This window comes from Chaetodon trifascialis, chromosome 6 (assembly GCF_039877785.1).
Source record: "Chaetodon trifascialis isolate fChaTrf1 chromosome 6, fChaTrf1.hap1, whole genome shotgun sequence".
Classification (NCBI taxonomy): Eukaryota; Metazoa; Chordata; class Actinopteri; order Chaetodontiformes; family Chaetodontidae; genus Chaetodon; species Chaetodon trifascialis.
In genome coordinates this window covers 26401130-26425214 of record NC_092061.1, presented here as the reverse complement: position 1 = coordinate 26425214, position 24085 = coordinate 26401130, and the positions used below count along the sequence as shown (strand labels likewise).

The 24085-nt window shown below is 43.6% G+C and overlaps 1 protein-coding gene across 4 annotated transcripts in view; it reads left to right on the top strand.

Annotated features, from left to right (window-relative positions):
- Nucleotides 1–24085, top strand: part of LOC139331955 (tight junction protein ZO-2-like) — a 130745-nt gene that overhangs the window by 21735 nt on the left and 84925 nt on the right. For 2 of the 4 annotated variants that reach the window (XM_070963557.1, XM_070963561.1), the window contains exon 1: nucleotides 7716–7999. The exons of 1 other annotated variant lie outside the window; for it this stretch is intronic. In XM_070963557.1, coding sequence (XP_070819658.1) covers nucleotides 7940–7999 — 60 coding nt within the window. In that variant the 5' untranslated portion in view covers nucleotides 7716–7939. Of the gene's footprint in view, nucleotides 1–554; nucleotides 673–7715; nucleotides 8000–24085 lie in introns of those variants that run through there. One more of the 4 variants, XM_070963551.1, reaches the window with a different exon arrangement.

Here is a 24085-nt window from a genome sequence, read left to right as displayed (position 1 = left end):
TTCTGCAATATTGAACCTAAACCACTTTCCCTAACCTTTACTGGAGTATTTCAGAGTCCTAAATCGAACCACATGAAGGTTTTGAACGGCAGTGTCTGCTGTGCTGGACCGCTGCTCGATGTTTCCAGTGAACATAATCCAGGCAGCAATTGCAGCCTCCTCTAGAGAATCAGGAGTGAAACCAATTATAGAACCAGCCTTTTTACTAAATGTATCATTGGCAGCGCTGTTGACCCAACTCTCTACAGCACCAAACTAAGCACTGGTTGCTAAACTCTGATGCCTCATTCAAAGATACTCCTTCCCACGACTCCAAAGCTGTCTGATGATGACATGTTGTGTCCTGTTTCCTGATGTTATTGATTCTGCTTTAATCTAACTTTGAATGTGTTGATGTAGCTGCTCTATGAGTGTAAATCTGTTCATCTGTGTGTCTTTGTCCCAATATGCTTTTGTGTGTGTGTGTGTGTGTGTGTGTGTGTGTGTGTGTGTGTGTGTGTGTGTGTGAGCAGCATTAAAACAGAGAGAGTGCTGACCCTGGTGTTTCCTTGTAGGGAGTGGTACAGCTCAGAGGTGTGTGTGCTGAGGCATTTGGATGGCTTAAACACACACTGCCTGCACTCCCAGCAGCCTCACACCCTATGTGTGTGTGTGACTCCCTGTCGTCACCAGGTATTCCACCAACACACTCAACTGCTTCTCATGTCTTGGATATACTGTACATTACTGTAGGTCAGTCAGACTCCAGAGCAGGTGAATCAGCTGACCTGGGTTATGTGTAACTTAACGTTTTTTGTTGTTGTTGTTGTTGTTGTTGTTTTAACCTTTAACCTCCTCCTTTAACCTCTACTTTTCTTCAAACACTTTTCCACATAATTCACATACTGTATCTGCAAAACAGCTGCAGCTTTGAGGGTTTTTTATTATTAATTTTCACTTTGTGTTCTGTTTCTACAAAATTCCACATTTTCACAGCATGTGTTTCTGCTCTTACACTGCATGGTTATGATTTCCTGCTTCTCTGCTGAGCTCCTGTTTCACACTTTATTTCCTGTCAGATTTAACCTGCTTTGGTTTTCAAAATCCTGTTACTTACGGGGTCATTTTAGCCAAAGTGTCCCCGTCATGTTTAGTGCTGATAGTTTTATCCAGGATTTGTGATATCATCATGATATGGTGGTGAGTGAGTGGCTGAAGGTGACATTTCAACTACACTTCATGTCTTAATTTCAATTTCTGATGTTTCTGCTTAATTATTTCCTCTGAATGAGTTTGTGAATATTCTGGTTTCCATCAGCCTCCATATAAACTGAAGCTGTGAGACATGAGAAGTTTAGCTATAGATAGTGACCTTTTCTTTCCTCTCCTGATGTTGCTGTGTCTCTTTGATTAATTGTAGCCTGTTTGACTTCAGGAGAAGAGAAAATAGCTGCTGTCTCCCAGCATGTGACGATCTCCTGTGCACCAATTACAAGTAAAGAGGGAAGTATTAGGAGCACTTGTATTTAATGAATTGTAATTATTTGTGAGAAGTCGACGGCCGTTCAGGAGTGTCTAGGACATAGACAGCATCTGTTTTTAGCAAAGCCCCATAGCTTTACTGTTTGTCACGCTGGTCATTTTATGCACTGAACCTGTATCACTGCTGTGTAGCAGCCAACGTGCACTAAAATGAAAGAGGTGAACACAACACGAGACAGTCACTGTGCGGAACAAAGCTGTAAAAGCTTTAAAAGATATTCACCAGACTGAGAATTCTGTATTGTAAGATAGAGACTTATAGGTTCACATGTTCACCTGATTTGTCTGACCTCATTAATCTATGGAATGTATATTTACACATAATAAATCTGTGGATTTTGTCCCCCATCACATCACAGGAAATCATTTCAAGGTCAGTTTGAACAGGAGGAATGAGCAAAAACTGTTTCAATGGAATTTTCTTTCTTTCATTTATTTGAAAATGTGTTGAATGAGCACTATTATCACACACACAGACAAACCTCCACAGCTGGGGTTGTACAGGTGTGTCGGTATATCTGCAGGTGTGAAAGGTTGTGCAGCAGCATCAGTGCAGTGTGCTCCCTGACATCACCACTTTAAACATGTCTGTTTGCTCAATAGACAGGCCTGTGCTGTATCAGTGTGCTGGGGTCACAGCCAGACTACCCATCCACAGGCTTCACCTTCCTGCAAACACTGACTGTGCTCCGCTTCCTCCTCCTGCTCATCTTTCCTGTCATCATTGTCCATCTTGCGCCTCCTGTTTATCCAAAAGCAAAACAAACTTACTTCACATTGGACAATTTGGCTCTGCAGCCATGGAAAAAGCTAGTTAAGAATACTGACTACCATTCGGCCCAAACAATGCCCAAATGTCCAGTGTCAGCGTGTAGAATGTTTGGCTCACATCACTGTGTGCAGTGTGAAAGAGGTTGCCTTGCAGTGGTAAGCTGTGGCTCATTGTTTTGGTTTTATGGATGCAACTGACTTTCCACAGAAAAACTCTAAAAACTCACAATATGCTACTTGCTCAGCACTAAACAGCAGACAGGCACAGCTAGCAAGCAGCTGGTGTACATACCAGCATAGAAGGTGGAGAGACAGATATTTTTCTTTTAGGTGGAGACCAAAAACAATTGTGAAAAGTGTGAAAATTGGACTTATGCAAAATTACTGCAGATGAAAGAGAATGTTGCTCTGTGTCTGCTGGATGTGGTTTGTTAACATGTTCACCCTTATAACTTAATTGCTACTTTGCAACTTGTTACACTTTCCCTAGGTGGCCAAGAAATCAGTTAGTTAGTCATTACAGTTAGATGGAGAAACAGACGAATACCATGGATACAAGTGCTGGCTATGATTTATTCAGGGTTAGGTAAGATCTGTCAAAACGTGTTGAATTTTGAAAACCGGCTATTTCCTGTTTTGCATATGTCAGGTAGATTAGCCTTTTTGAAATAAGATGACATTAGTGGGTAACTAGGAGAGCACAGTATATGATTGACAGTGGCACAGAGTTCAGTGACGGCCAGCACAAACACTGACGCACTCTGCTCCATTCATCTTCTCTTTTCTGTCATCCTGACAGGCGGCCTTCCTCCTATATGGAATCACAGAGTTGGGATGGTTATGGTAATTTAGGAAACATGTCATTTAGCTATTTTTAATCAGAGAGAGTGTGAGTGTTTTGTGCACAGGCACAACAGGGACAACAGAAGTCAACTAAAATGTCAGGCAGGATATGAAAGCAGTTTGTGGATTGAAGTGTTGCTCGGGTGTCCCTCCCGCTGCATCACAATTCCATTTAAGAAACTGATTCATATTCTGCACGACAGTAACTGTAGACATAAAAGACCACATTTACAGAGAACCTCATCTCAAATATGACACAGTAACACATCAATAACCTTCTCTCACTGCTCAATTTTAATTCTTCACCTTATTGCACTACAAGCTGTTTATCATTCTGATGTTTGATTTGTGTGTGGGTGTAGTCTGTGACACACAGCACGGTGTGTGTGCCACTCTAATTTGTATGGGAGAAGAAACCCAAATGCAGATCAAACAAGTGACTCAGCAGCTCCAGAGATTTCATGTCATTGTTTCAAATCCTGTAGAAAAACATCCTGAATACTGACATCAGATCACAAGAACAATGTAACATTTACATTGAAGATAAAATCTTAAAGATAAGATAAGATAAGATAAGATAAGATAAGATAAGATAAGATAAGATAAGATAAGATAAGATAAGATAAGAAAACTCTTTATGAATCTCCCATAAGGCACATTTGGGTGTTACAGGCAGCAGCAGTAGTATCAAAAGGATAAAAAGACATAGAAAGGAACAAAATACAAAATAGGAAATTTTAAAAATCAAAACTCTGTATATATACATTCTGTACAAGAGAGTACAGTGTTTTCAGTATTGCACACTGGATAAAAAATAAGTAGTAGTCCATAAAATATTATTGCTAATGGAAACAATAAAAAAAAAATGCACAGGGAATGGAGAATTGCACATGGATCTACACTTGCACATGGTTCAAGTACAGTGTTTTTCACTATTGCACATAAAAAATGTAATATTCCACTAGATATTGCATGAGATGTAACAGCATGATGATGAAAACATGGAATCACACAGTGCAAAAACAGTGCAGAGCAGTAAGTACGTAAACACAGTGCTGCATTAGACCAAACTAGAGTTGAACAGTGTGACCACAGTTGGAGTGAAGGACCTGCAGTCCTTCTTACAGACTGGATGCAGCAGTCGGCTGCTGAAGGAGCTGCTTAGGGCCCCCACTGTCTCATGCAGGGGGTGGGATGGGTTGTCCATGACTGGTGTCAGCTCGGCTAACATCCTCCTCTCACCTCCTCGATGGTGTCCAGAGGGCAGTCCAGGACAGAGCCGGCTCTCCTGACCAGTCCGTTCAGTCTTTTCCTGTCCCTGTAAAAGGAATGTGTAAATGTTTGCACTATTAGCAGTTTTTCTGTTTATCAGTTGTCTTAAGGTAAGTATGTCTTAAGTGCAAGATAGGGTTTAGGTAGCAAAGGGAAACCTGCTGTAGTTCATAGTGTACTTTGGTGGTACACATTTTCAATTCAACAGATTGAATGTTGGGTTTCTGCGGGGTCAGGATCCCCAGGGCAGTTGGCCACTTTCCTGCGTTGGTACTCCAGCTTTGTGCTTCAGTCTGTCCATCCATGACTGATGCTGACATGATGAAGACTTCTCATTAAATAACAGGATATTCAATATCATCAGAGGATAAATCAGACTGTTTTCCATACTCCTCTTCCTCTATTCCATGAGACATCATGGAGTGCAGATATGGAATGCCTACCTAAACACAATCATTTAAAAATCAGTACGATTCATTTGGTGATTAATCATCATCATTACTGCTGCAGTAGCAGTAAGTAGTAAATGTATATATTCCTGGTGCTGTTAAATTGCTTTTTGAGCCACATGACTAATTCATGGTGTGGCAGTGTGCAATATGGAACTGCTTGAGTTTCTCTCTCTCTTTCTGTCTGTCACAACATATTTCATCAGTCTCCATCAGTGAGTCAGTTTTGGCAGGAGAAAGATTCATCTGCCCTTAGTGTGACATCTCTGAAAGACAGATGGGAGAAAAACATTGCAATTCTAGGACAGTGGAAGTGTGTGTGTGTGTGTGTGTGTGTGTGTGTGTGTGTGTGTGTGTGTGTGTGTGTGTGTGTGTGTGTGTGAGAGAGAGAGAGAGAGAGAGAGAGAGAGAGAGAGAGAGAGAGAGACCTGGTATTTATCATGTTGTGGAGACAAAAATCTGTTTACACATTCACATTGTGGGGACTCACCTGCCTTATGGGGACAAAATGCAGACTGAGGATAGGGTTACGGGTTAGGTAAGGTTAGGTTACGTATAGGGTTAGGAATAGGCAAGGTGTGTGTGTGTGTGTGTGTGTGTGTGTGTGTGTGTGTGTGTGTGTGTGTGTGTGTGTGTGTGTGTGTGTGTGTGTGTGTGTGTGTTGTTTTTGCAGCTGCTCAATCTGTTGAACTTGTGGTGGATGAAGGTGGGGTTTAGTACAGAGTGTGTTTGGTGTGCCAATAACAAGAACCATGTTTCTCAAAAGCATCTTAAGGCTCTGTGATTATCTTAGTCTTATGATGCTTTGGGGAATGAGGGCCCAGTTCTTTTGTTAGATCAACATTCAGCTGGTGCTAACTTATCTGTGCGATAATGTTGAATGTTGGTCAGCTGCGTGAGTTATTGTCATTGGGTAGTGAAAGCGTGATAGTGTCATCGGAGTGGCTGATGTGTATGGTGTTGGGCGAAGGGCCGAAAAAGAACGAGATAACCCTGAGTGCAAAGATAGAAGAAGAAAAAAATAGAAGATGAGAGAAAACAAGCAAATGAAAAACTGGGATGCATCAACACATGTTCAGTCCTTAAAGATAGACAGTGAAAATACATTCATGGTAAAATCTGGAGAGGAAGAATAAAATCAGTTAATCATACTGTAGAAAAAATGTTTGCTGAAATACAAAGAAAAATGTGTGTCAGATCAAGTAATCCCATCCTTCTGCAGTATGTGTAAAGATCCTTTCTGTGGTTGTTCAGCATATCAGTGTAGATGCACAGCCACAGGACTCCACTGCTCATTACTGCGTGTAATAGCAACTTTTCACCAGTCACTCAAAAGAGTTATTGCTATCTTTGTCTTAAAATAATAATAATAATACAATCCTACAACAGTTGAACGTGGCAAATGCTCGTCTGTCTCATCCTACTGTTTGGTGTGTTTCCCTCAGCAGCCTCTAGATGTCGCTGCCTATCTGTGAGTGTCTGAGGCTGGAGTTTAACTGAGCTCTCAGCTGCTTGGACTATCTTTAGACTGAAAGGGGGGCTTTGTCTGAAGCATGGCAGGCCAGCTTGTTAGGGCACACACACACACACACACACACACACACACACACACACACACACACACACACACACGGTCACAGGCCTGGCTACATCACAGCCCATGCGTGATGAGTTTCATATAAAGTTTTTGTTTGTTTGTTTGTTTGTTTTTTTCCGGGAATTTCAAGATCACCAGACACTGGATGGACTTCACTGCAACTGACTGAGTAGTGAAACTACTGTACACACTCACACTGTCCCTGAACAAGTACAGTCAATTGTTACATGTCAATCCATCGTTTTGGTCTGCCTAATCATTGTTGAGGATGTTCTGAAAGAATTAAAGCGAAAAGAAGGTTGGTGCAAAAGGAAATGAAACAAAGGGAATTATGAGTCATCTGAAGCAATAACTGGCAGCAAAGGAACAATATGCAATACACTGTTAAAATGAAACGGGCCCACTATCATGATGTCATGCTGTGATGAAAACAAGAGAACAGGGAGGACGGAGGGGATGGTGACGATGATGATGATAAGACACTTAACTGAACATACAGCTCACACTGATGAATTGTGATGGATTATGGGGAGTGACCATGGTTTTTGGAGGGCTGCTGTCAGAGTGTGATCATTATATAAATAGTATATTTCTGATGCTGGTGCTGCTCAATGTGTCTGTCTGCCAAACACCTTGATCCTGCAAAACATCTCAACTATTGACCAGCGTGCCAGAATTTTCCTCAGAGGATGAATCCTTATCATGTTGGTGACCCTTTGACCTTTCCTCAAGCACCAAAGAAAACTATAATTCAAGAAAAATGAAAACATGGCAGCCACACAACTCCAGCTGGAAAATCCAAAACTAATTCACCAAACTGAATTCCCTCAAGATTCCCACACAGCCAAGTCATGATGTAATACAAGACAATGAGACAGCAGACACAAAAACATTTTTGATTGACAATAGAAGATCAACCAGTTCAGCCGAAAACAGGCTCCACCAACTCCTTCAACAAGTCTGTTTTTACAGTCCAGTAGCTTGTACAGTTCGTGGTGTGATGGCTTTGAGTGTCATGACTGTGTGCTGGATAGGAGACGTAATTTCCTCATGAAGGAAAAGTACAAGATGAAGTTTAAGTCCTGAAATTCAGCAGGGAAGCAGCCATAACCGTGTGTTTACTGTAAGCCTACAGTGAACGCAAACTCCCTGACTGTGGCAAAGGACGGCTGGCTTCATGCTGCTATTTCCAGCTGCGTATCCAAACAATGCTCCCGACGAAGGAAACAGGAAATGTGCTTCTCCGTGCTCGTTGCGCTGTCGTCGCGGCGGAGCGAGCCCTCCCTCTCCGCGCCTGTGGGCTGTCCACCCGGACGAACAGCAGCCCGCCCGCCCGCCTACGACGAGGGCGGAGCTGGCCTGGCTGTCACAAAGACATGTTTCATTTCAGAAAGTAGCCCCCGCGCTAACCGCCTCTAAGTCCGCACGGCTTTGGCTTTAACCGCGACGACAAAGCGCCTGTTCAGCCGCCTCGAGGAGACGCAGGATGCCGGTGAAAGGCGGCGGAAGACTGGCCTCTTACCCGAGCAAGGGCGAAAATGTCGGAGTAAGTGCCACTTTGCTGTGTTTGACATGTGTGACGGTACATTTTGGCTGCATGTAGTGAGTTTTTCGCGACGTGGACACGCTGGTTGAAATCGTATTACTGTCGTTGTCCACGGCGTTTATGTGCGTCATTTCCAACCTGCTGAAGCGACTGAGAGGCTTCGCTCAGGCTGTGAGGTGCGTGGGGACCAGCCAATGGTCATCTTGTCAGTACACCTGTTGTGCTTCAGGACAGCCAATAGAAAAGCACGTTACGTAGCTGAACTAATATTTACTCCGCTGTTGTTTCCAGTTGTTGATCAGCCTGAAACCTGAGAAAACTGCCAGAACTTTCGCCTAAACGCGGAGTGGAGAGTTGAGTGTGACACCACGCGGGCATTGTAATCCCGTCCAGATTGACATGCTTGCTTTGATGGGGGAGTTCTCCGGAGATTAGAAGGTCACAGGATATAATCTGTAGAACAGTAGGAAACATATGTGTGAGGAAAATGAAAAGCACCCTAACCTGCTGATGCCCCCTGTGGAGCTTACATGTGTGTGAAATGACTCCAGAAGACAGACGGTTTGATGCTCCACAGGACAGAGTCCATGTTTTCTCTGCTCCATCTGCTGTAAAGCCTGATGACACTGAGGCCCTGTTCAGTACAGAGCTGTGAACTTTAAACCTATGGTTGTACTTCATGTGTGAAAACACTTTGTTTTTTAATGGAATGTAAACAAAATATTTTACCCCAAGTTACAATAACAATTACATCTGTGCTTGTAGGTCAAGGTTGTCTCTTCCTGTGTGTGTGTGTGTGTGTGTGTGTGTGTGTGTGTGTGTGTGTGTGTGTGTGTGTGAGTATGTGTGTGTTCGCGCGCCTCAGGCTCCCTCTGGTCTGGCTGGCTGGGTGTAAAAGAAGAGAGGCTGTTCAGATTAATGGTCATCCTTAATGATGAGCCTGGGAGCTGTGTGTGTGTGTGTGTGTGTGTGTGTGTGTGTGTGTGTGTGTGTGTGTGTGTGTGTGTGGTACTACATTCTCTGTGATCACACTTAATGACTGTATGAAAGTCTTCAATCCTCACAGTCCTGGTCGTCTAACGTTTTGAATGCTTCTCGTTGTGTATACATGCATGCAGTGTGTCTCCGCTGTGTGTCTCCTCCATTCAAACTGTGCATTAACTACAAAAAAGTCCTGAGAATTGCAGAACTGGTCAAAGTGTCTTAAAATGTTAATTCTCTGCTTGTGAATCATTGTAAGAGAGGTACGGCTGAAGTTGAAGCCTGTGTTTCCTTATTCTGCTGTGGTCATGGTGTTTGGGCAGTTGGCGTGTAGCCTCCAGCCAATAACAGCGTGCAGGTGAGGTCGGGGCTTTATCCAAGAGGAAGCTATGAAAATGGTGGACGCAGTGAAGAGCGCTGTTAAATGAGCGACAGTTCTTGCACGGTCTACCTTTAAAGCATTGAAGTAGCTGAAGTGTGAGGGAGTGATACTGAAAGGCTCCGAGGCTCAAAAAGGAATTGTGAAGTGCCAGCTGATGTGTAATCACTGAGAGCAGACAAACTCTCCGTCCAGAGTCGAGGGACTGTCGTTTGGCGTGGAAGCGCTGAAAGCAGGCGAATTATTAGTTGACGTGTGAGGCCTGGAGATGGTTGAAAGGTGTGAGCTCTAAGCAGTGAGGTGTGTGTTGCCTTCTGAACACTGACACAGTCAGAGAAGTCAGAGCGGTGCGGTTTGCAGAGAGAGACAGCTGAAAGCAGTTTCAGCGTCATTTTAGGTGAAACTTGAAAAGCTCAGCTGAAGTGGGAGCTCGTAATACAGCTGAACTGTCAGGTGAAGTGTGCGAGATGTGAGCGGTGCGTGTCACAGACGAGCCTCCTGGAATACACAGAGCTTTTTGGACAGTTTTTTCTCCTTGCGATAGAGTTTCTGTGTTGATTGTTAGAGGTGCTTCTCATCAAATTTGAAAAAAGAAACTCAGCAGTGGTGCGTTGCTGAACTCAAATCCACTGCATTTCTTAAGAAGCTAAATCCATTTTGGCTCTTGAACTGTGTCTGTTCTGGTCATTACACATTGTCCGTTCACACAGACAAACTGAGTCCAGCTCAGCACCTTATTGTGTTCTGGAACATGAAATCACATGTGAGTCCTCTCTGGAAGACAGGAACATGTACCATCATGTGTACAGTTCACCACCTCCCCAAAAAAGCAAGCCCTCAAGTACGCTGAGTGTCATCAGGTTTCTTTCAGGACTCCCATGATTCAGTGGGGTCTGTTCATCAACCCCATTCTGTTTTCTTACAATAGCAGAGAGCTGAGTTCAGTGACGTATTCATCGTAACGCAGCTGCTGACGGTGAACAGGGAGAGCGTTCACTCACTGGCACGTATCAAACAAAAATGGCTGGCGCAGTCAAACACTGACGTAACCCCGTCGTGGGAAGCACTGTAATAAACCTTGACTTGTCAAGTATTTGATTTGCTGGATGAGGAAAAAGACACACATTCCTGTCTGGGAATGGCATCCATTGTCTGCAAATGTCTCCAGGAAGTGCTTTATCATCATATCTGTTCATATTGTTATGGCAAAATGATATATAACACAAATATAGGATGGTATCTATATTGTCCACTGCTGCTGAGGCGGGGGGGGGGGGGGGGGGGGGGGGCAGAAGAAGCTCTGAAGGTGTGCTAGAGACATTTTTTGCAGCTGGAGCCATGCTCTCAGCCCCAGCTGCTTCAGTTTTGACCGTTCTCATTTTAAATCTTCTCTGAGATGACGTTGATTCTCTTATCTGCTATACTGCTTAACTTTGCACCCCCCATGCCTAAGTTTTCGGACTTCGGGTTGAGACGTGATTGAAATTCAGAGTTTTAACAGAGAAAAGGCGAATGTGTGTATCCAATATCCCAGCGAGGGGCTTCAGAGTGTGTGTTTATTGCACTTGTGTCTTAACAGTAATCTCTGAAGTGATGGTGAATGTGCTCAGGGCTTTGGACCAGATTTGGGCATTAACCCCCCACCCCTCCTCTCTCTCTCTCACACACACACACACACTCACACACACACCCCTCTCCCCACCCCACCCTGTAGTGCAACACACAAAGGCTTTCTATAATTAGACTACTCACATTGGGATGATTCTAAAAGATTGAGGCTTTCTGCCTGTAGGATCAGTACTTCCTGTTCTTGTGTCACCATGTCCATGTTTAAGACTCGTTGGTGTGTAAGCAGGGAGTCTGGAGCCCACAGGCCCTGAGCGAGGCTTCACGTGTCTTTGTTATGAAGATCCTCAGTACATTTTCTGTTTAATGTTTTACAGTGATAAAACCGCACGGTCCTGAAATCAGCCCACTCATATACATCTGTGCAGCTATTTTACTTTCATGCTCTCTGTTTTCATTTAGTAGGTTTTTACAGCCATACAGAAGATGCTGTGACCACATTTCACGCCCTTATTCCTTCCATTGTGGAGGCTTCTTAAGCATATAAAACAGACAACATGAAAACAGCGGGTACATCAAACTGACTAAAGATTCAAAGGTTTTCTGCTTAAAATCGACATGACAGGACAGTTTCTGTTGCTAATTTGCTGATAAAATCCTTGTGTGTGGCATTGGGAGGATTCTGAGCTTGTTAGTGCCAGTTGTTCTCACTGGTTATTTCGAGCAGGGTTGGTTTCTGCAAGTGAAATGGAGACATTCAACATAACAAGTGTGCAGGGGAGCAAAAATGGCATGCAGACACAATCAGACAAGTTGTGGGCTGTGAATACTGTCTTATAAGCAAGTACTTGCAGGCTTTAGTGCAGAGCTCAGCTCAGCCTCACCTCGCTCTGACAAAGACAAACACTCACCTGCCTCTGTGCAGTCTTTGTTGTCCATGTATCTTCATCCACCATTTTAGCTGAATTGGCTAACCTCTTTAGCCTTTTCTCAATGAATGAATTTATGATGGAGCCAGCTTGACTGCAGAGATAGCAGAGACGTTCATTCTGCGTGTGTCTGAATTCCTGGAGTTGTGAAAGTCGACTCTCTGATCTCTAAATCTCAACTATGTACAAATTTTGGCACAGCAGGGTAGACATGAATACTGTGATTGTTTACATTCAGCTGCAGTCTGTGCCTGTACCATCCTAGTTGACTGTTGTGCAGAATGGCTCAATGTTTGTGTAATGCTCTTCATCTGTACTCTCTACTTGAGCTAAAAGATAAATGCGTTTAATGTGACAAATAAATAATGAAATACCTGCAAGTTCCAACTCTTGTAAATTGATGGGAGTCAGTATTTCTAGACTTCCAGCAGCCTTCAGGCCTCTGGCTTTATCCCAGCGTGCCTTGCTGTTCCGTGGAAATGTTTCACATTATGTTCAGCTTTCTTTGTCTTGCAGTCCGCTCTTTCCTTTTTATACATGTGACTGCATGTGGGAGCAGGAGGCACAGCTCTGCCCTCTGCTATGTATTCAGGCAGTATTAGAAAAGACCAGCACAACTTTAATACAGAGGTCCCAGTGTGGTCCAGATGAGAAACCTTGGCACTTAAGATAAACGACTGTACCCTGAAGTGTTTGAGGAGTTTGCCTGCATGAAGACACTCCTCAAAGTTTAAAGATATTCCAAATATTCCCTGACCATTGGGAATCATCCCACACGGGCTCGGACAGCTGCTGGGAGTGGCCGACTGATAAAATTCCTGTGTGTGTCTTTATATCTCTCTCTCTCTGTCTGTGTTTAGTGTTTATTGGTGCTGCCCTCAGAGGCCAAGGGCGTGGTGCACTGCTGAAACCCAAGCTAACATCAGGGAAGACCACATTTGGTGCAGTGCTGCTCTCTTGCTGGTCTGTGCATGTGTACAGGACTTAAAACAGCATGCAAGCCTGGTAGTACAACCTGAGCACACAGACAGGGTGCTCACTGCATGTGCATCAGATTGAATAGAGAAGACTAGAAACTGACAGTGGTTTGACAGTTGAAACAGCTTTGAAGCTGCTGGAAGGCGTATTTTGATAGAGCTAGGCTAGCAGTTTCCCCTTGCTTCAAGTCTTTGTGCTAAGCTAAGCTAAACACATCCTGGACCTACAGACTGGTGACCCAGAGTCCAGCCCTGCCAGTTACTAACCAAGGGTACAAGTAGTCAGACTCCAGTGGTCCTGTTTCACCAGGATGTGAAAATATTGTGAATATCTTTGCTGTATACTGTGTTTTATTTGCTACAGTATAAGCGAACCTCCAAGTACCTCATAAACCTGCTGAATATGAAAATGCTGTGTACAGTTCACACCGTAACCCCATAAAGCTTTCATGGTAGCAGTGCCTCAGTGTTGTTTTCACATGATTTGTGTCCACAGCAGCACTGCCTGAGTGTCTGACTGAGCGTCGACTTGACGAGCCTGTGTGGAACAGTGTTGGCATGCTTGTCCTCAGCTGATGAGCCGGCAGTGTCTCTGCCCACTGGGAGTGACACGCTTGGCACATGCCACTTAATGACATACCACTTAGCAAAGCCTACCTCAGCTTTTTTGCTTCGTTGCCAGTCACGAATAACAACACACACACACACACACTGACACACACACACACACACACACACACACACACACACACACACACACACACTGGCACATGCAGACACAAATGCTCATACCCCTGATGCCATGCACTCCAGTGTTAGGGACTGCAGTGTTGGCCCGTTATTGCAATGGATAACAAAAATGCTTCCTTTCGTTAGCATTCCGACCCCCCCCCCACACACACCACACCACTCCCCCACCCTCACCCACTCAGATCAGTTGACATTCTTAAAATACTCTGTCTGGGGCAACTTGTTGTGTGGATGACTGCGGTGCTTACTTCACCACACAGGCACTCAAGATCCATTCAGCACAGCAGAGTCAAAGCTTAACTGTCATATGCGGAGAACAAATTGCGCTGTACAGTGAAAGTCTTCGCTTGCTGTCCTCTCTGATTTCCACACATAGTGAAAATGTAAAGCAAATAGTTGCATAGAGCTGCAGGTCAAACACCAGGCTGACACACTTTAGCTAACAGTCTGCATTGACCTCATCATATTGTCTTCTCTTTGCTTTGGCTGGTAGCTCAGTCACCACAGTACTAATTTTCACAGTTGAATGTATGGATTTTTTTTACAATTTGAATTTACAATATTCATTGCCAGCCTTACCACAGAGCAAGGAACAGTAAGCAGCAGTGATGCTTAATCAGTTTTCGTGAAGGCACACTGTTACTGCATACCATCTGTTTCTGAACTCCGCCTCAGGCTCGATGTCACTTACGGGTGGAGAGTTAACTCGGTGAGAGGCAGGTGCACTTTGGAGATTTTGCAAAGAAAAGAAATCTTTCAGTTTACTGTTGTGTCTTTGGATTAACAAATGTATTTTCCCTGAATTGCTAAGAGCACTCAGGAGTGCTTTCTTTCTAGGCAAACTCTCCATTGTTGGATTGGCAGCCCAGTTTGCATGGTAAATAATATGGGCTATCTTTGCAGGGCATCATCTAATAATAGTTTTCAGCCACACTACCCGCGTGGCTGTAGGCTTGGCACTGTCAGTCAGTCAGCTGATCCACCACTTTAGTGCAGACTGAAATATCTCAACAGCTATTAGACAGATTGTCATTCATTCTGTATAGACAGTCGTGTCGCCCGCAGGATGAAGCCTAATCACTTTGATCTTTCATGTTTCCTGAAAAATCAGACCAAGTCCTCAGTTTGTCATTTGAATCAAATCTGAACGTCAGCCTCTGCTATACTTTGTGTTTAATGCTGATTAGAAATGTTAGCATAGTGAAATGATGTGTTATACCTGCTCAACCTCCTCATGTTAGCAGTGTCATTGGGAGTATGCTGACGCTGGCATCGAACAACGTGCGTGTACAGCGTCAGACCGTCGTAACTGTTTTTACATTTAGGTTGTTTCAAGAGGTCTGTGTCTGTTTTTTGAGGTTTCTGTTTATCTTTGGTAACTGAAGATTAACTCGAGAGGAAGAGATCTGAGATTAGGTTCTCTGGGGAGCTGCTGGATGTGAGTTCACACACAAAGTCAAATCTCTCCTAACGAAACACTCCAAGAGTGTCCATCACCTTTTCAACTAAACATTACAAACAGTGGCCCTGAGTGCAGTGTGGTTGCTCTGTACTGGTTTTGTGAGGACATTTGAATGTAGGCGTTGTTGTATTTGCCTGTGTGTCTGAGAATACAGGTCAGTGTGTGTGCGTGCGTGTGTACCACCACAGATTGTTGTTTCCTGTGAGTGAACATGACTAAGAAGACGTTATCTGTGGAATGACAGGAACAGGGAGTGATGGTTTACAGGCTGCTTCCTGCAGCAGAAGGCCCCTTTCCCTGCGTTTCCACCTCACCACTCCCTGAGTCCTGAGGCCAAAACAAGACCACAACCACTGTTTGGACCAAAACAAAGATACACAGTACTCACTTTATCCCACAGGACCACCACTGCTGCCTCAGGCTCTCAGTTATCAAGCGGTATAAGCTGATGATGATAAAGCACACCACATGTCATGATTATCAGCAGTGGGATCTTGGCACAGAGGCTGAGGGGGCTGTGAACTGAAGTGCATTCGCTGTGTATACATATGTGTAAATGAGCCGACTTCATGCAGGCCTGTGCTTCTGGTGAATCCTGATGACACATCAGACATGTTGCTGTGCTCCACTCTGAACTGTGTGTACCACCCTCATTTAATAGGAGTTGCCACACCTGCATAAATTGGCGTGTGTGTCATATGTAAATAAGGGACTGGTGAGTCATGTTGTTGTTCTCACAGCTCATCCAGTTCAGAGTTTAGCTATGAAATCACCACTGACAGCGTAAAACACGACCGTACAGCCTCTGTGCTGACAAACACACCACTGTGTTGTTTACATATTAAAGTGTTGCATGCCTTTCAAATTTGTTGGACAGGTTCAATTCATATGTAAAGTTGCTTTATTATCACCCACTTTAAAGCCTTAGTAGAACTGATCATTGTCTTTATATTGGACTAGATCAACACTGGATTTCTGAGGTCAATAAAGATATAGATAAAGATCTGAAGATGATGATATATGACCATTAAATGGATGTTTTTGGCTTGACTGCAGCAAAGCCACAGCCCAGTAAATGCAAATATCTGTCCCTGACTCACTGACTGAGTTACACACACACACACACACACACACACACACACACACACACACACACACACACACACACACACACACACACACATGACACTTCTTATTACGACATTAACACCATACATTTGTATCAGCAATAAGATAATATCACCCAACTGATCTGTTGGTGTCAACATTAGTATAAAATGATGTATCTTTGCTATTGAGAATAAGAAACATAAGAAAGATGTTTTTTTTCCTAATGGTTTAATAATAAGGCTGCACGGTGGCGCAGCAGGTAGTGCGCGTGCCTCACAGCACGAAGGTTGCCGGTTCGATCCCCGGGTCAGGCGGGGCCTTTCTGTGTGAAGTTTGCATGTTCTTCCCGTGCATGTGTGGGTTCTCTCCGGGTACTCCGGCTTCCTCCCACAGACCAAAAACATGCTCATTAGGTTAATTGGTGACTCTAAATTGTCCGTAGGTGTGAGTGTGAGTGTGAATGGTTGTTTGTCCTTGCATGTGGCCCTGCAATCGGCTGGCGACCGGTTCAGGGTGTACCCTGCCTCTCGCCCATTGTAGCTGGGACAGGCTCCAGCCCCCCGCAACCCCGAAAGGGATAGGCGGTATAGATAATGGATGGATGGATGGTTTAATAACAAGTATGTTCCAAACTAAAGTGCAGTGACGTCATGCCACTGGAGTTTGAATGGCATTTTTCCAGCTGAGTGAACTGAACATCTTCACATCTTCACATACCAAACAGGTCTGGTGTGAACAGGTCTTTCATAGAAACGGTAAAACACAAACTGTAAAGGCACAGAACAATGAAACCAAGCACACAGAGTGTAGTTCATGGAAAAGGCAGCCTACATATGGAAATTGTAGCACAGACTATAGGCTTCCCAAAGTCTGGATTAGAAAGGATGAAACTACCAGAAATAAACCACCTAATGTGCCTAGAGAACCTTAATTCTTGAAGTGTCTTGTATATGTTTTATTGAGAAGTCTCTGCACCAACATGATGCTTTCACAGAGGGGAAGTATTTCAGTTCAAGTCAAGCGATTCTAGAATCCTGTTTAGACGAAAAGCCTTGAAATGATACCGCAGGTCAAAATTGTGATGAATGTCGTCTTTTTAAGAATAAACTGGTGTGTCAGCAGCTGTCATATCTTTTCCCAGCAGCCACATTTCACTGATTTTCAGCTCTGCGGAAAATCTCTCAGACTTGAAAGCTGTGGAGAAATCAAAGTGTCGTGCTGTCGTGACAGGGATGCTAATCTGAGAAATGAAACCGTAATTACTGAGGAATAACAGGAAGAACACTTTAGAGAGCTGTTGAATACACTGTGTGTTTGTGTGTGTGTGCGTGCATGCGTGTGCGTGTGTGTGTGTGTGTGTGTGTGATATCATCAGTGAAGTCTTGTCTCAAAAAGGCTCTCTCATAGTCCGTCCTTCAACATAACAAACATGAAGATGATAGAGGAAACAGAGCCCTCTGTCATAATATGATATCATACACGTATTTAAGGAAGCAGAGACAGTTCATTTGTCCACAGCTGAACAGTGTGTGATTAGTGTGGAGGAAAGGAGGGCAGAGGAAGCTGCTCTGAGGTCAGAAACAGAACAATGGCCGGACTCACTTCTGTTCCTGGAAACCAGGGAGGGAAGAGAAAATTGCGTTTTGCTGCACTAATTGCAGGTGTTTCTAACAGGTGTTTCAATCATTTTGTCCACCCCATTTATATCCATTTGGGTGGGCTAAATAACCGTTTCAACACAAACTGAATTTTGTGACTGTGGTGAGGGATGATCTGTCCCTGTGCTGTCATTAGTGTTATTTAAGTGCAGCTAATAAACTGACAAAGTGGATTTCGAATTTTAACTTGGCAAGTTAATGAAATGAATCATTGAAAATGAGCACAACTGCTAATTTCCACAGCAAAGATGACACGTTTAATGGAGGAGCCGACACCAGGCTTCAAGTTACGTGTGTTTGTGGCAAAACCACAGCGGTCCTGTGAGGAACTGCTTGCAGTATGGTTGGGCTTTGTTTTTGTTGGAAAACGACAATGGCGGCTCCTAAAGATTAGTGCAGATGCTGCTGTAGACTTTTCCAGGACATACCTGGGGCCCTCAGATTTCTGCCATGCAGAAAACGCGGATGGAATCGTGGAACATGATCATAACGTTATCGTAATAATTTGCTACATATTGTTCTGCATACTGCCCCCTGCTGTACTGGAGGGGGATGTGGTAACACATCAAAGAGGTGTTTGGACCTCCCCTCTACTGTGTTTGGAGGCTGTCCTGCAGAAATGTGAAATGTTGTGTTACATCAAATACATTAAATTTGGACTATTTTCCTGTTGAACTGTTTTAGTTTTAATCATCCACCACAATTAGGCACTCTTTCTAATGACAACATGTGCTTCAAACACAGAATTCAGAGCATAGCAGCACTTACCACCAATGCTAACCATGTGGCCAAATTAGAAATATGAGTTATTTATTGACTTGTGAAACAAATTTCACCTCAGTTTTCTTTTAGACATCTCTAAGGATAGTTCCTGAACTTTAGCACCTGTACCAGCTACCACTGTGTGTTGCTAGGCAATATCTTGATAAACAGAAAGTGTTGTGTTTTTCACAAGGCTTGGCCAGGAGTTTTGAAATCCTGTTCACTGACAAACCTTGAACATAATCTACAGGAAGAGAGAACAGTGCTTCATGTTGCTGCATGATAATAATAAAAGTACTTTTCCACTGCTTTCATTTAATAAATGCTAACAATAGTTTGTTATTTTTAACACTTTCCTGTTTCCTACTTGTATTAAATGTTTAAGTCTGATTGCAGCCAAGACTTGATTGAAACATAAGCTCCTGGAGGCTAAATCGTCATCAGGCGATAGCTGCTGGGTTCCACGACTGCATCTGATTATGTTGCATAACAATTAAACTGGCTGTAAACAAACTGAAATGTCGCTGGAAACGACTGTCTGTAAATGATCTTCAGCATGATTTTCTGCCACTTTTTCCTCATCTTCCTTCAAAAAAGCAACATGGCCTTGTGCTCAGGTTGACAGTTTATTTTCTTCATCCTAGCTGATGGAAACTCACCTAATTTGCATTCTGTTTGTCGCACTTGAAACATAAGCTTAAAATTCTCTTGATTGTGCGGTCTAGAGACTATAAGCGCTAACAGGCCATCATATGATAATTGACAAATTGATAAAAGATCTTCTTGATAAGAGAGATGTCTCATGGTTCATGAAAGCCTACAGTGCGTCAAAGGCTTAAATATCTCACAACAGTTTGTGTACCTCAGGTGCCACAGGTGTACAGAAAGACAGGAGTTATCAGTTCCACTAGCATCGAAAACAATACCCAAAAATACTGTGGAGCGTTGCATCCAAATGTTTTATTGAACTTGTTACACAGACACGAGTAGTCTCAGTCTCACTGGTCTGTTGAACAGCACGTCTCACAAAGCTGTCAAATGTCGTCTCGTCTCCTAATTGGCACAAAGTTATCCGCGTTTGGTTAGCTGGAAGTGAATATATGAATGAATATGTGAGTAGAATAGACTTAGCTGCTGCTGCACTGAGTCTCTGCCCTCAGGCCTCACACACACATACACGCACACACACACACATGCAAAACTGCAGGTGCAGTGAGAGGAGAATGTATAAATAGCAGCAGCATCATTTCTCATGGTGAAGAAGCTGTAGCTTCCTCAGTGAGTCAGGTAGCTGCAGCCTGCAGCTCTGCACTCAGACCCTGTCACTGTGCTGCTGCCTGCTGCAGTCATTTACAACCCTCCACACTGTGACTGTCATCAAAGCCCCTTGAACTGTGCTCACATGCCAGCCGTGTTTGATTTGTCATACTTGAGGTGATACACACTATGACGACAGTTTGACACTGTCAGTCTCTAAGTGATCCCGTCTCAGCGTAATGAAGGCAGAATTAACAAGGACATTAAAAAGCATCAGACAGAGAAAGTCCAGAATGGAGGGACGGTAGTCTGAATAAAGAAGTGTGTGTGTGTGTGTGTGTGTGTGTGTGTGTGTGTGTGTGTGTGTGTGTGTGTGTGTGTGTGTGTGTGTGTGTGTGTGTGTGTGTGTGTGTGTGTGTGTGTGTGTGTGTGTGTGTGTGTGTGTGTGTGTGTGTGTGTGTGTGTGTGTTGCAGACTGTAGTTCTTCAGAGCGGCTCATTGTCTGAGCACATCTCCACCATGAGACACAGGCGGTGTTGTGAGGTGGGGACACTCAGCTCTTATTTGTGGAGTGCTCTGAGCTAATACAATGGAGAACAGTGCAGATGGCCGAGGTGACCAGAGGAGATGTCTTCTCTCTCATACTGTTCCTTCAAGCTCCTCTTCCTCCTCCTCATCATGCTCCCCCTCGTCGTCCTCCTCCTCGTCCCATTACACCGTGGAACACTGGCAAAATACAGAGTCAGTATGCAAACTAAAAACCACTTGGCATGCCATCGATGGACACGAGTCCACAACTAGAAGATTGTATTCAGTAGGGAGCAGATCTCCACCACGTGTGTGTGTGTGTGTGTGTGTGTGTGTGTGTGTGTGTGTGTGTGTGTGTGTGTGTGTGTGTGTGTGTGTGTGTGTGTGTGTGTGTGTGTGTGTGTGTGTGTGTGTGTTGTCCCCAGCACACCACGTTGAATTACTTTCCTCTGACTCACAACTGTATTTCTGCAACTTGTTTCCTCTCTCCCGTGTGTGGATATGTGTGTATCACTCACTGATCACAGTGCTTATTGGAATGCATAGATGCGATTGGTTGAGTAGCGTCACATGGGATTGACAACACATGTAATTGGTCTGTGAGTTACCTTGGCCGCTAAATTGTTGCTGTAAAGGCTTTAAACGCTATTAAACAGTTAGGCATGTTCATTTTTTGTGTATTATTTGTGTTTCTATGAATGCTTCACCATGAAGAAACACAATTTCCTTGAATTTTCCTATTATTGTAACTCAGGACATGGTTATTTACCTGATCTTCTCTGCTCCACCACATGTGCAGAACTATGCTTGATGTTTTTTGCGTAGCTCTTTAAACCAATTCCACACTCAGGACTCATACATTCAGCAGTGTTTGAACTGAACCACTGCTTGTATTGTGTGTTTTGTGCTTTATGTTAATGCTGCTGCAGCTGACTGCTGGCTTCTCGTGACCTCGTGCACATAGCACTGTTTGTGTGTCAGTGTGTGTGGGTTGGAGTGTGCATGCCTGTGTGGACACAGTGTGGTTGCAGGTCAGTGTTGTGTGTAATGTCACAGTGTCTCCATTGTTGTTGTTCTAAGTGTGTGGCTGTACTTTGAGCAGCTCAGGCTGATGGGCCGCTGAGACACACATCTTTTTACATTAAAACTGGCAAATTATCGTTTTTTGCTGCCTGACGCTGACCTCGATAACAGTTTGTCTTCTCAATATAACTATAGAAATTTTTTAGGCTGATATTGATGTGCAAGATACTGAAGGATTTGATTCTCGTGCGATTTTTACAGTGTAAAAATGAACATGTCAGTGCACTCTGGTGGGCAAACTGTAAAAAGTCTATTCAGCAAATTTGTAACAATAATAATGATATGCTGGTACACACTGGCGTTGGCAATGTTGTCATAACCCTCAGGCTCTTAATTAAACAATTCTGAAAAAGAAAACACTGTAATGTGAAACAGATGTTACAGCATCTCTAAAGTCCTGCTTCAGAGCAGCGATGCTCAGTCTGAGCTCTGCTCTGCCTCTGAACAAAACACAGGGGATGAATTGGAGATGAACCTGCTAACAAGATACCAAATGCAATTAAGAATTTGTTGAAAGGCCTCCTTCCATCTTGTGTTCTAAAATAAACTTCCAGATTAGGGCTGAAGTTTTCCACCAGATTTTAACATGATTACCTCCTGGAACACATATCTTTAGTTCAAACACAAAAATGCATGTCATTAATCAATCAGTTCATATACGTTGGATTATGTGGTAATACTGCTAGTTGAGCAGGTCCTCCTAAAGCACACCGTCTTTGAGGTGAAAAATCATCTGATGCTCTGTTTTGCAACACATCCTCTCTCAGTTTTAATAAGTGAGTGTTTATATGGAAGCATCTTTGTGGTGCTGACCCTGAGCTTATTACCGCCTGCAGTGGCAGGTGAGGAATCGCTCTCATAGTTATTTCATTGTGTTGTTTTGATGTTTTGAGGCACAAGAGCATTATTTAGTACTTTAATGATGCCAGCTGAAAGTGTGTAGTGCTGAATATCAAAACCTGTGGAGGACTGAAAGCCGGCATCAAATGTCTGTTCACATTCACAGTCTTGTTTACTTATTCTGCTTTAGATGTATTTTATTCAGATAGAGGCCTTCAGCAGCTGCTTGTGGTCAGACATTTAGCATCTTGTGTGTTTTGTTAAATGGCGGCTTTGGTTGAAAAACATGTTTAAAGTACGGGATCAGAAAGAAAGTATTGCTGGGTTCCTGTTTTTCCAAGGAAAATTCCCTTGAAATACTGGGATCTCAATTCCTGGTGGTAAACCCCATTCCAGACTAATTCTGTACTAGAAGCTCAGAGATGAAATTGACACCATCAGTGTTTTCACACAACTTCATGTTTGACAGCAGAGTCATTGTCATTTTATTCAAAATGTCAGATCGTGTCGTGAACAGGGTTGCATAACATTGGAGCTGTGTGCACTGAGCCTTTCGTTGGTGCCCTGCAGGACGACCTTGACCCTCACCTTGCTCCTGTTTATTTAGCTTGAATGACCTGCTCCCTGTACATCAGCCCGTACTCCAGCAGCTGTCAGGCCTGTTCAGCCTCAACGAGAAGTTCAGAGCCGGTTCAGTCTGTGCACGCTCACACAGAGTCTGGACTGTGGGCAGTGTATTCTCTATCTTTTGAGGTTTGCTATTTTTTCAGCAAAGTGCCAGTGCTTTAATGTCAGAGAGGTGTTATTGTTCTCAGAGCTGCTCTGTGCCTGCAGCACTATTTCCACTTCAAAGCTCTCATGCCTCATTAGATATGTGTACATCCTGACCTACTCCCTGTTTATAGAACTGTACACTGGGATACCACACACACACACACACAGACTGTCCAGGGTGAAACCAGTCAATAGACAGTGATTGATGTTTTTTACGGCCTCAATGAGGATGTGCGTTCCTGCAACTTTTGCAGTTATCTGCATTTACACCAGCTCTGCCTGTTAGGTCTGTGTGGGTTTGGGTGGGTGTATTTCAGAATGTCCATGAGCTGCAGTTAATAATCTGCTGTTAACACCACCTGCCTACATCTTAACATCTCTGTATGGGCAGTGAACTGCTGGGCTTGGTTTTTGGCAATATTGCAATGTTTGATCCTCATCACTTTTATTTTGAAAAAACCTTTATATCCAAGAATTATGAGTTTGAAATTTGAGACATATAATACAAACAAGTTTTTGGCCGTTAATGTCTTTGCATTATAACGTGCTGGATGTAGTAATTCAACCCTAACCAATACTGGATATTTGAGGCTGATACAGCACTGATGATTGAGACAACCAGCTAGTCCTTCAGCTCTCACTGAAGTTAATCAGTAGGAGTTCCTCCTGACTCCTTTGAATGTAAAAACACTCAGCCACGCAGCCATGAACAGAAACATTAGTTTGCAGATGCCATCGGTTTGGCCAAGAAGACAAACTGCATTTAGTGACGAGCGCGTGAATATTTTGACATACAGTATTGGCGCTGACAGTCATCCAGCAGCATGTTCTGACCTTCACGATAGGCAGATCCGAGTCGTAGGCAGAAGTAGACAAGCTGCCATTACTGCAGTGGCACCTCACTTGTAAACCTGCATCTGCATAAAGGATTTCACTTATTAAGAGCCTTTGTTAAGAAAGTCCTCGGTCCAGCGGATCCTGTGGTAAGTCAAGTTTTTTTTCATACAGCCCAAAATCACAATCCATTATT